The sequence below is a fragment of the Babylonia areolata genome, chromosome 6 (assembly GCF_041734735.1).
Source record: "Babylonia areolata isolate BAREFJ2019XMU chromosome 6, ASM4173473v1, whole genome shotgun sequence".
Classification (NCBI taxonomy): domain Eukaryota; kingdom Metazoa; phylum Mollusca; class Gastropoda; order Neogastropoda; family Buccinidae; genus Babylonia; species Babylonia areolata.
The window spans coordinates 49,017,688-49,031,288 of record NC_134881.1 but is presented as its reverse complement, the minus strand read 5'-3'; the positions used below and the strand labels follow the sequence as shown (position 1 = coordinate 49,031,288).

At 43.9% G+C, this 13,601-nt stretch overlaps 1 protein-coding gene across 2 annotated transcripts in view; it reads right to left on the bottom strand.

Annotated features, from left to right (window-relative positions):
* The window catches only part of LOC143283112 (uncharacterized), a 110,240-nt gene that overhangs the window by 10,865 nt on the left and 85,774 nt on the right, over positions 1-13,601 (bottom strand). For both annotated transcript variants that reach the window (XM_076589226.1, XM_076589225.1), the window contains 4 exons: positions 11,755-11,836; positions 7,950-8,049; positions 6,533-6,647; positions 334-463 (listed from right to left, as the gene is read on the bottom strand). In XM_076589226.1, coding sequence (XP_076445341.1) covers positions 334-463; positions 6,533-6,647; positions 7,950-8,049; positions 11,755-11,836 — 427 coding nt within the window. The remainder of the gene's footprint in view (positions 1-333; positions 464-6,532; positions 6,648-7,949; positions 8,050-11,754; positions 11,837-13,601) is intronic.

Sequence of the window (13,601 nt, the reverse complement as noted above, 5' to 3'; positions counted from 1 at the left end):
GCGGGAAGGAGTGAATTGAGAGGTGGAGCGATCCTAACGCCTTGTAGTTCCCTTCCCGTCGGACGGTGGTGCTGGGTGGGAGTGTTCGTGTGGGGACGTTGGGAACACTCACTACACGCTGTGTGGGGGAACGTATGGCGAAGGAGAGGGGAGGCTGGGCGAAAGGGAAAGGTAGGGGTAGAGGGATCAACCATTTTCTTTCTGCACGTCACCCGGGTGTTACCTTTGACGTCCTGTGCTGTGACCCTGTCCACACTCCCTTTTCCACCCTGCTTTGACCTCTGAGTGTGTGTGCCCACTTTCTGCCTGCCGCGCTGTCATTGTGTCACTCACCACAGCGCAGGCTTTTCTGGTTGAGGTGCTTGTTGGCCCAGTCCTGGATAGTGTCACGGAATGTCTGCATGTCGGAACAGTCCACCTCCTCCAGGTAGCGGCGGTACATGGGCTCCACCATGTATTTGAACGGGTCAAAGGTTAAGGACAACTCGCTGATGTCTGCATGCCATTACCTCACAGTAAACTGATTTGTGTCCAAGGGGTATGACAGTTATTTTTACCCAGACCCCAAACCTCACAATGTCATCATCAAGCTTTCCCTTTTTAGTGGAAAGTTTTTGTTGTGCTCTTCGCATTTCTTTCTGTGCTTTCTTTGTTCTTTTTTCTTTCTTTCTTTTTATTCTTTCCCTATTCTTCAAGTTGAAGATTTATGATTTATGTCTTTTATTCGGCAGTTTGACACAAAAAGTCTGGCTAGAAACTGCAGAATCCGAGCAAAATATCAGTAACGTGCGTCTGTCCTCAGTGACCGACCGCATCATAAAATGATCGACGTATATCTTGTGAAAGCTGCTTTTTTTTTTAACGAGATAAACTCTTCATGATCTGCGTGTAACATGTGGAATCAGTACCCAGAAATTGTGAACACAGATACGCGCGTGGGACAACAACACTCACCGACTAAAAAAAACAAAACAAAAAAAAAACCTTCACTCTCTTCACAACCTCCCTCCCTGCCAAGCAGTGTCCGGCCTGGGACAGCCAACCTGCAGTGTCTTGTTTTGAAGAAAACTCTGTTACTTTCCTTCCAAACACCCGAACTCCGTCGCTAAGAATTTGAAAACTGAACCTGGGCCGCATCGTTTGTGCTGAATGGTTCAGGCTGGACTGGAAAGCCTTGACAACCCTGTAATCCCGTTGACACAGACAACACAGAGTGGAGATCAAACTTCTCTGTGCTGTGGTTGAACAAAATAAAGACGTTTCCAGTAAAAGGCCCAACTGGTAACCTTCAGATCGACTGTCTATCCACAAATGCAAAACAAAACAAAACAAAAAACAACAACAAAACAAACCACAAAACAACAACAACAAAACCACACACACACACACACACACACACACACACACACACACACACAAGAAGAACAACAACAAAACATGCACACTAAATCAATGAAAACAGTTTAAAATCTTAATCGTTTACAGCTAATGAACTAAATGTAACATTTGTGAAAATCTTGCTGGTGGCAGATATGGTCAAAATATGTACATTGTACACAATGTTCATCTCCACATTACGTTTACTACCTTGATCGACCTCGGGTTGATTATTCCATTTCACTTAAGTTTGGTTGTGATGTACGATTTCCGTTAAACGCCAGCATGGAATGTCTGCTTCGGAGTTGACCATGTCCCATACTGTTTCACAGTGATGAAGAAGTAACATTTCCTCCTCTCCTTATTCTGCTATTCGTTTTACGGAACTCTCTCTCTCTCTCTCTCTCTCTCTCTCTCTTTCTCTGGCAAAAGATTTGTTCGGCATACTGATGACAGAAAATGAAGATAATGATACTCTCACTAACAAAATACGTATCCGAGGCAGTAAATATTCGTAAAACGTCTACTACGGCCGAAATACTCATTAATCAATTAAAAAAACAAAGGCATAGACAAAAAGGAAGGGTTACATTTGGATGGTCAATTTCGACAATGTAGGCTATTTTATGTGTTCGTATTGATATGATGTGTTTCGGTGTTACGTGCTTAAATAGCCATTGTATGTTTTATATGTACTTTGTTATGTGTTCGTACTGATATGATGTGTGTCAAGAACACATGCTTAAATAATTATTATTATACGGATTATATGTACTTTGTTTTCTGTGTACTGTTCAAACCTTGGAGACGAACGACTGGGGGAAAAAAGGCACAGTACGCGCCTGCCACATGGACTTTTTAGGCAAATGACAAAGTACCAAAGTGCTGCTTATCCCTTAGTAGTTTAGTTTACTTTGATTATGTTTTTCCTTTATTTTCCATTTTATTTGTTTTGCACCATTTTTGTTCTGAATTGTACCTGCTATGTCACTAGAGCTTTACAGCTAATGACATTAAACATTTCAGTGTTCAGTGTGTTCTCTCTTTCTGGCTTGAACGCACATCCAAGGTGGTTTTACTCTGAACCATCCACGTGCCACACTCTCCCCTTGTCCAGTGTGTGGGTTCCAAAGGGAAGGTGAGATGCATTTTTTTTTTTATTGAACTGCAAAGTATATGATAACATTCGAGAAAAATGTGTTGTTTTCAAAACAAGTGCTGCAAATATCATTGGTGCGTTGAAAATGGATCACGATGACGATACAGTAAGATCACTGGCGAAGTACATTGCTGAAGAATATAATATTCGAAAGAAGAGTAATTTATGTCAAAAGTTTAATTACGTTGACAAAACAGAATGCTTCTGTTTCTATGAACTTGGAAAATGGATGGTCGAACGTTAGTTTATCTGACTCCAAATATGTTTATTTTTTGTTTTATTTTGTTTCATTATTTTCATCATTATTGTCCAGACTGCACCCCATGTCACCAGAGCTGTATAGCTAATGACATTAAACCTTTCAGCGTTCAGTGTGTTCACTCTCTCAGCGTGTTTTTTTTCTCTCTCTCTCTCACATACATTTCAATGATGTATATGTCTGCGTATTATAACTCATTTCTTCATGCCTCCTTCTCCCTTCTCTTTCTCTGTTTCACTGTCTTCTTCTCTCGACCCTTCCCAACCCAACAACAATATTCTTTTTTTCTGATGTGTGCGTTTCTTTTTATATTAATTTTATAACCATCACGATCTTATAGCATTGTGTAGAGCAGATCCTATTTAGGAGGGGGACTGGATGGAAGAAATACACACCGGTGCTTATCTATTATTTTCATAAATAAAGATTTTTGTCTCGTCTCTCTATCCTTCAGTTATTTCTCAGTTTCCAGTAAACGACAAAAGATATTTATTAACCTAATAATGCCTCTTCCCAAGCTTGAACTTTTAAAATGTACTCACATTGCGGGGTACTTACTGGAATGGCCCTCATGTCTATAAGACATCAAGTACTTCAGGTCCTAAAAATGTATCTATCAGGTTCTAAAAAGGTATTTATCAAGAAAATCTGAAGACCGAATGAAAAAAAAATCATGATTCTGGTCACCCCATCACAAGCAAGATTTGTATAATGCGAGATTTATGATATCTATTCATCGGTGTTTGCGTCTGTTTATATAGACACGTGCAAACCATTAAGCTTGTATTTCTTACTCTCATCACCACCTTTGAATTAACATGATACCCGTGGATTTGCTCTCTCTCTCTCCCTCTCTGCTACCTTTCTAAACACATAAGGTCGGGGTGGACTTTCTCTGCGTATTTCTGAAGCGAAAAGAAGACGTTGCATTCAAACTGGAATACATGCCTTTCTCGTCACTTACTCTCATGTCTGTTTTCTTTCGCTCTGTTCTGACTGACATGACGGTGGAATAGGAAAGTGAATGACAGATGGAAGTTGGTTGCAGTAAAAAGCAATTTTCCTCTTTCGTTTTAGTCCCCAGTCTTTATGGCGACGGCTGGAAAAAAGCATGCACCATGCCTCATTAATAAAGAATTTGTCTTGTCGCATGCCCGTGTGTGTGTGTGTGTGTGTGTGTGTGTGTGTGTGTGTGTGTGTGTGCTCGTGCATGCGGGCGCGCACATTTTGCGAGTGAGTTTCAACAATTTCAGCGACTGAGATGATCACTATGAACTCTCAATTACTTTGGTCAAACGGGGTTCGCGGTGAAAACTACTACAGATTTCAAGTGAAAAAGATGTGGAAAGTGTGACGAAGTACACATCTCACTTGTGTTTTTGAGAGAAAATGATCCGTTTCATTTGACCTTGGCCATGTGGCTGTTTGCTGGTTCCTGTATGGTGCAGTTCATTGCTGTATGGTGCAGTTCATTGCTGTCTGGTACAGTTCATTGCTGTATGGTGCAGTTCATTGCTGTATGGTGCAGTTCATCGCTGTGTGGTACAGTTCATTGCTGTATGGTGCAGTTCATCGCTGTGTGGTACAGTGGCAGGTCATTGCTGTATGGTGCAGTTCATTGCTGTCTGGTACAGTTCATTGCTGTATGGTGCAGTTCATTGCTGTCTGGTACAGTTCATTGCTGTATGGTGCAGTTCATCGCTGTGTGGTACAGTGGCAGGTCATTGCTGTGTGGTACAGTTCATTGCTGTGTGGTACATTAGCAGTTCATTGCTGTGTGGTTCAGTTCACTGCTGTATGGTACAGTTCATTGCTGCGTGGTACAGTTCATTGCTGCGTGGTGCAGTTCATTGCTGCGTGGTACAGTTCATTGCTGCGTGGTACAGTTCACTGCTGTGTGGTACAGTTCATTGCTGTGTGGTACAGTTCACTGCTGTGTTCATTGTTGTGTGGTACAGTTCATTGCTGTGTGGTACAGTTCACTGCTGTGTGGTACAGTTCACTGCTGTGTGGTGCAGTTCATTGCTGCGTGGTACAGTTCACTGCTGTGTTCATTGTTGTGTGGTACAGTTCACTGCTGTGTGGTGCAGTTCATTGCTGCGTGGTACAGTTCACTGCTGTGTTCATTGTTGTGTGGTACAGTTCATTGCTGTGTGGTACAGTTCACTGCTGTGTGGTACAGTTCATTGCTGCGTGGTACAGTTCACTGCTGTGGTTTCATTGCTGTGTGGTACAGTTCACTGCTGTGTGGTACAGTTCATTGCTGTGTTCATTGCTGCGTGGTACAGTTCACTGCTGTGTTCATTGCTGTGTGGTGCAGTTCACTGCTGTGTTCATTGCCGCGTGGTACAGTTCACTGCTGTGTGGTGCAGTTCATTGCTGTGTGGTGCAGTTCACTGCTGTGTGGTGCAGTTCATTGCTGTGTGGTGCAGTTCACTGCTGTGTGGTGCAGTTCATTGCTGTGTGGTGCAGTTCATTGCTGTGTGGTGCAGTTCATTGCTGTGTGGTGCAGTTCACTGCTGTGTTCATTGCTGTGTGGTGCAGTTCACTGCTGTGTGGTGCAGTTCATTGCTGTGTGGTGCAGTTCATTGCTGTGTGGTGCAGTTCACTGCTGTGTGGTGCAGTTCATTGCTGTGTGGTGCAGTTCACTGCTGTGTTCATTGCTGTGTGGTACAGTTCACTGCTGTGTGGTGCAGTTCATTGCTGTGTTCATTGCTGTGTGGTGCAGTTCACTGCTGTGTTCATTGCTGTGTGGTGCAGTTCACTGCTGTGTGGTGCAGTTCATTGCTGTGTGGTGCAGTTCACTGCTGTGTGGTGCAGTTCATTGCTGTGTGGTGCAGTTCATTGCTGTGTGGTGCAGTTCACTGCTGTGTCTCGCTGTGCCACCCAGGCAGAGGACAGCCCCACACGTTGAGCCAGACAACAGGGTGGTGTGAAGTGACGCGGCCCACTTGTTGCTTGCAGTCATCTGGAATGGAGTCAGGCCATACTCATGGGCCTCCTGATACATTCATTCCTGTTAATTAAACCTTCACAACACTGTCTGTGCTCCTCATTATCTAGAACACAAGACTGTTTGTGGTTCTCTATTCTTAACACTGTGTGCGTTCCTCTTTTCTGGAAACTTTACCTGTTTGATTTTTCTTCCTGCACTCAGAACTTTCCTAGCTTGATAAGTTGACTCCTGACTTCCTTATGGGTATACTTCAATGTTAATCTGTGTTCCTTTTTTTTCAAAGCTGTTGGTTTAATCGTGTTTTTGTTCTCCTCACTTGCTGTTATGATACGCATACCTGTGTTACTCATTTCCAGTAACAGGCCACATTATCTCTCTGTGCTCTTTCTTCGAATGAGTTGTTTGCGCTCTTCACAATGTTTGTACCCTATCTCTGTTCCTGCAATATAGACGTTTGTTTATTGGTGTCCCAAACTTCCCGGACATTCATTTTATAAATTTCTGATTTCCTAATGTTTCATTGTCTAGCTCACTTGTCTGGAATGTTGTTTGCATTACATGCACTGCTTAATGAGTGGTTATCTGTTTTTGGCACTGTTTCTTTAGTATTAGCAAGCTGTGCTCTGTGTGTGTGTGTGTGTGTGTGTGTGTGTGTGTGTGTGTGTGTGTGTGTGTGATTATTTGCTGGAACATCTCAACCGAAGACAGATGAAACATAAGAAGTACAAACCCGCCCGCAGCTGACAGCTTATCGACAATGACTGGTGGTGTAAAAGGATACGACAAAGTACTTAGGGTTCTTCTTTGTTTCTTCCGACACCATGTTGTCAAGGCGTTGTTCGAATGTCAACGGCTTTTCGAACAGTTTACCTTCCGGTAGGTTTTGTTGACAGCGCCTGGAAACAAAATCACAAGTCGAGTCTGATCTGTGGTGTTATTCTGATAAAACAACAAAAACAAAACATGATACAGCGCTGAGACGTTAAACTGAACACTTTGCTGACGCAATAAGTGATGATTATGTCAAATAAAGTCATGAAAGAAAAAAAAAGAGTTCGCATATAAGTAGACAAACAAACCCCCTTTTCCACTTCCCGCACACGCATGCAAGCGCGCGCGCATGCACACACAAACACACAAAGGAACGATGAGAGAAATCATCACAATGTTCACCAGAAAGCCAAAGGTACCGCTGCAACTTGATCAAGACGGGCCTGTTGCGCCACTGTGTGTGTACCGTGCGTGCGAGCAAGCGAGCGTGTGCGCACACACAGTGTGTGTGTGTGTGTGTGTGTGTGTGTGTGTGTGTGCGTGCGCGCGCGCGCGCGTGTGTACGTTCTTGTAGGTGGGAGATGCGAGTCACGGCCATCACATGGCAACGCTTTATCATTAGTTAAATCCTGATATAATTTATTCACAGTTGCTTTGCTTTGAATACTTTACATGCATGTCATTATGTTTAGCTTATTTTAATTTTTGGTTTGCCTTTTCAAAGCTTCGTCCATTTTGTCCTTTTTTTTCTTGTATGTGTATTTATGTAAGTTGTTTATGCATTATGAGATATGGAAATTAAAATAACAACGTTAAAAACAATCCTTTATATTATAATAATATTCATATTGATTACAGAAACAGTATCACAGCTTGTGTGAATGGATCGCATCTGACTAAATAACAAGACGTAAACACCACCACCACCCTCACCACCACCACCATCAACGCCACCACCTTCACCACCACCACCATCAACGCCACCACCTTCACCACCACCACCATCAACGCCACCACCCTCACCACCACCACCATCAACGCCACCACCTTCACCACCACCACCATCAACGCCACCACCACCACCATCAACGCCACCACCCTCACCACCACCACCACCATCAACGCCACCACCCTCACCACCACCACCACCACCACCATCAACGCCACCACCCTCACCACCACCACCACCATCAACGCCACCACCCTCACCACCACCACCACCATCAACGCCACCACCCTCACCACCACCACCACCACCACCATCAACACCACCACCCTCACCACCACCACATCAACGCCACCACCCTCACCACTACCACCACCAACACCACCACCCTCACCACCACAAAAAGCAACGAGAGCCTTTCCCGCCTTGTGTTGGGTGAGGGGTGCGGAGGGGGTGGGGGTGGCAGGAGGAAGCCACTCACTCGATGTCATCCTTCAGGGCCTGTTTCTCTGCCCGTCTTTGTTGAAGCAGTCTCTCCTGCTCCTGGACAACCCTTTCCGCCTCTCTCACGAACTTCACCGCTGTCAGAACAACCACAACATTTCAGACATCCACTCGTGGACAGACACACAAACAGATAAGGGTGAGGGTGCGCAAGAAAGAGTTATATATATATATATATATATATATATATATATATATATATATACCACTTCCATGAATATTACAGCAACAACAACCACTACTACGACGACGACGATGACGACGACAACGACGACGATGACGACAATGATGACCGCTACAAATACTACTGATTGTGAGTGTGGAGGTGACGCTGGTGCTGATTATGGTGATAGATGTCCTACTATTCTAGTTCATTCAGTTGTTTATTTTATTTTATTTTATCTTATTTATTTATTTTTACATTTTTTTTCATCAATTAATCATAGATGTAAAATTCAACCCTTTCCCTTTCTTCTCCCTCATCAGTACTTTTCTTAGATGCCTCTCTTTTTGTAATACAGCCCATTGTTCTCAACGATTTGATTGTTTATAATCGTAACCCCCCCCCCCTCCCCCCCCCCCCCCCCCCCCCCCCCCCCACACACACACACACACATTTCCCCCCCTTTTTTTTCTTATTTATTTATCTATTTGTTTATTCTTTTTTTCTTTTTTTGTATTCATTCATTTTTTTTTTCTTGTTATTTTTAAACAAATTTATTTATTTTCTATCTTTTTATTTTTTTAAATTCTATTATTATTATTCTTAATCTTCTTTTGATTATCCCCCCCGACCCCCCGACCCCTTTATTTTCTTTCTTTCTTTCTATTAAATATCTATTATTTTCTTTCTTTATTTATCATTGATTTTTATTTCATTTTTCTTATCATTGTTATTATTTATCGTTTTATTTCTCTACTGTTGATTGAGTTATTCAGTACGTTAGGTTTTAAGGAACTTATTTTTTGATAGTGGAAGAAAATAGACAATTACAATTCTTTAGGCTCTGGACGAAACCTGGCATTGTGAAATTGCATCACAACATATACGTCATGGCGTGCTTGCGTCATAATAGTTGCGTAAGAGTGACCCTGGTAACATGTAAACAACTTATCACAGAATCACAGAAATGTTTGGCTATAGGCTAAAAGCCTTTTTGCCCTCATAATCAGCGTCCATTTATGTGCTTTTGGATCACTTGTTGTGAACAGACCCTTGTTTAAATCTGGCATAGTGTATACTACATTTCTCTACAGCTCAATAAAGATTTAACTCTTGGGGAAGGAACGTGATCGTTCCGAAAATTTGGAATATTTGACGGATTGATGTGTTTGTTCTCTCTCTCTCTCTCTCTCTCTCTCTCTCTATATATATATATATATATATATATATATATATATAAACATATGTGGTGGTTCGTCCGTCGGGATCGACGAGGACGATCTAGTCATCCAGGGGGTGGGTGGGTTAGGCTCTGTGGGTGCGCAGATGACTGGTCAGGCCAATCCGCGCCCAGAATGTTCTGACGCAGTGTGGACAGGGGATGGTGGCGGCTGTCGGGGACTTGCTGGCACTGCTTTTCCTGGCCTGTCTGCGTTGCTCTGCTGCAGCGATACTGTTGGCCTCACAGGATTTGGCGCCTTTGTGGACAACTGAACGCCACTTTGGTCTGTCCATTGCATTCAGCTCCTATGTGTCATGGCTGATGTTGAAGGCCTTTAGAGAAGCTTTCAGCGTGTCTTTGAAGCGCTTCTTTTGGCCTCCATGGGAGCGCTTGCCATGTTGGAGTTCGCCGTACAGCAGTTTCTTGGGGAGCCGGTGGTCTGGCATGCGAACTACATGGCCTGCCCAGCGCAGCTGGGCCTGCATCAAGATGGTGTAGATGCTCGGCAAGTTTGCACGAGTGAGCACCTCTGTGTCAGGAATCTTCTCTTGCCACTTTATGCCGAGAAGTTTTCTGAGGCTGGTGGTGTGGAAGTGGTTCAGCTTTTTGGCGTGGCCTTTGTAGACCGTCCATGATTCACATCCATAGAGCAGTGTGGTGAGAACTATGGCCTTGTATACTTTGAGCTTCGTCTCCAGGGTGATGCCTCTCCTGTTCCAAACGTTCTTATGGAGTCTGCTGAAGGCAACGCTGGCTATGGCGAGTCTGGCATTCACCTCGTCGTCGATGACAACTGTGCGAGAGAGTGTACTGCCCAGGTATGCGAACTTGTCCACCACGTTCAGTTGTTGCCCGTTGATGAAGATGTTTGGTTCAACGTAAGGCTTTCCTGGAGCTGGCTGGTGCATCACCTCAGTCTTCTTTGTGCTGATTGTGAGGCCAAAGTTGTCACAGGCAGCAGAGAACTTGTCGACGCTGTGTTGCATGTCAGCTTCGGAGGCAGCGTTCAGAGCGCAGTCATCAGCAAACAGGAAGTCGTTGACGGTGTCTGTCCTCACCTTGGTTTTCGCTTGAAGCCTCCTGAGGTTGAAGAGTGAGCCATCTGTGCGGTACCTGATGCCAATGCCTACGTCAGCGTCTCTGAAGGCATCTGTCAAGCAAGGGTGTGTTCTTGCCCCCCCCCCCCCCCCCCCCCGCACCCCCCTGTTCAGTCTCATATAATATTGAATACAGACTGATGCATACACAGGCGCACGCACGCACACACACACGTAGGTCTACACCCACGCGCACGCACAGCACACACATGTAAACGCTTAAACATGCACGGGGTCAGCTTCAATCATTTCCAATTCAGGGTCAGGAAGACAGTTGTACAGCTGCAGATAATTTGCCTGCAGTCTGAACAGGCACTGCTGCCTTACATCTGTTGCTTTCTCTGGACAGACAGTAACTTTAGTATGACCACAGTCACTACGTTACGTATCACGTTAGTTTGCTTTGCCTTTCCAAGCCAAGCTGAGGCTGACCCGTGGAATGATAGGAACACTACTCACTGTGAATACATGGTTGTGGAATGATAGGAACACTGCTCACTGTGAACAACATAGTTGTGGAATGATAGGAACACTGCTCACTGTGAACAACATGGTTGTGGAATGATAGGAACACTGTTCACTGTGAACAACATGGTTGTGGAATGATAGGAACACTGCTCACTGTGAACAACATGGTTGTGGAATGATAGGAACACTGCTCACTGTGAACAACATGGTTGTGGAATGATAGGAACACTGCTCACTGTGAACACGGTTGCCGTCATGGGGTGACACATGTCAGGGATTGTGCATTGCGTTGGTCTGCAGAGCGCTGCAGGGATGTTGCTGTGACACATCGGATCGGGGAGAAGGAAAGAAACACCCACTATACTGACGGCACCAACACGACTGCACATTAAGATGGCCAGTGATAATACTTCATCCTATTTTGGGTGCCCAAGATCTGACCTTACAACCATGGAATGCAAAGTCGTTCAACCATCTGAGTGACGCAGACGCCCAGTGACTTCAAGTTCATTTCATGTACAATTTGCTTTGCTTTTTATAAACATACTAGTAGTTCGGGAGCTTTCCTCTGTCTCCTTCCCACGCGCGGATGTGGGGTTTTACTTGTGACTGCACACACACACACACAGAGAGAGAGAGAGAGAGAGAGAGAGAGAGGCTGACAAACAGACAGACAAGACAGGACAAAATTCTTTATTTTCCAGGAAAATAGATAAGCACTGGCGCGCTTTTTTCATCTAGTCTCCGCCCTGAAACATGGTCCACACTACATGATACTACATCATATATGTCACTGCAGACAAACAGAGAGCGAGACAGAGACAAAACTGACTGTCAGTGAGAAGATCTGCTTTGCTGTTTTTGCCGGTAGACTTCTCCTTGGGAATCATGGCCTTGATATCCGCCATTGCCTTCTGCAACAGAACGGAAACCAAACCATCATTTTGCAACTTACAACAGTTTTCCACTGTGGAAGTAAATGTTGTTTTCCCTTGTAACCAACATAAAATGACAAAAGTAGGTATATATTTGTACGTGTTATTGGTTTAATTGATGCTGTCAACAGAAAATGCCACCCGAGCTACTTTTTTGAGTTCCTAACAAAAAAAGTTGACAGAAGCGTTATGAGACTGCACACGCGAGGTGTGTGTGTGTGTGTGTGTGTGTGTGTGTGTGTGTGTGTCTACTGAGCGCGCTCGCGCATGCATGTTAGTGTGTGATAAGAGTGGTGTAGTGGTAAGTAGATCGACTGGTAGTTAAACGAGGGGGTGATAATAATTAAACGACCAGGACGCGTGTGTGTCGTCTGCGCGGCTGTGTGCACAATCGTCACAATGGAGTACAAGTGAAAAAGATGGAATATTTGGAGACTCCATGACGGTCATTGAGGACTTAACAACTGGCGACTCAAGAGCTGGCTGAGCAAGGCCACACAGTCAACCAGTAAGGAAATGTTGGCTAAAGGCACGTAAAGCCCCGCGAGCGGCTGGACATCCCTGATTGCGCCCAACCCACCAGTCCAGTGAGAAAGGCCTTGGGACGAAATTGAATCGTTCCCAGCTATTCCCAGCTGAAACAAAAAAAACGAAAAAAAAAAGAAAAAAAAAGGTTTTTTTTTTCGTTTTATATGTCGTGCTCCAATAGTGGTAGTTGTCAATAACCGATAATACGCAAAATAATTCCGCATCACAGTAATGGGCAACGATTTTGCGCATTACCGTATGTAGGCAAGGCAGCCCTTGAGCATCACCAATAATGGCCAGGGAGTGGAAGATGTCTGTCACAAGCACGTTCTCTCTCTCTCTCTCACGACCCCACCTCTCTCTCTCACGATGTGTGTGTGTGTGTGTGTGTGTGTGTGTGTGTGTGTGTGTGTGTGTGTGTATCTGTCTGTGTCAAAGTGTGTCTGTGTCTGTGTGTGTATGTTTGTGTGCGTGCGTTTTAAAATCTCTCTCTCTCTCAATTTTTCAGAAATATAAATGGACACACAGACTTTGCGTTGTTTTTACAAAATGGAAACAGGCTCATTACTCGCTCTGTGGCAATATTTATATATAACGCCTTATAGAAGAGAGAAGAAGAAATGACATGATAACACAACTGTTTTAAAAAACAAAAAACAAAACGTAATTGCAGAAACTGTTACGAACTAAATTCTTTATTTGCCTACGTTTTCAGCTGAGAAATGTGTCCATGATGTTGGTCTCTTCCCCCTTTACTTTCGGTATTTTGTGTCTCAGTGGCCTTGCAGAAAAATATTTCTGATATCTGAGTTCTGTGTGTGTGTGTGTGTGTGTGTGTGTGTGTTCATGAGCGCGATCGACACGAATGAGTGATTGATAAAGACATGAAAAGCAAAGAGAAGAAAAGGACGTTGACTTTGCCCATCGAGGAAGTTCACCTGTCCGCGTGAGTGAAAACTCAGTGGTAAAACTTGTTTCACAACACTTTTGTTCTGTTTTGATTTTTCAGTTGACAGTTCTCACACCTGGACAGAAACACCTGGATCTGCTTCCTTGTCACATTTACATATATTTTGTTTTCTTCTGGTTTGGGTTCTTTTCTCTCCATGTTCATATGAGTATCTTTTATCACTCCAGTGTCACTTAAAAAAATCGACATTGGAGAAAAATACAAACTTTTCGACTGTTTCAAAAGTAACAATGCCACATAGTTTTA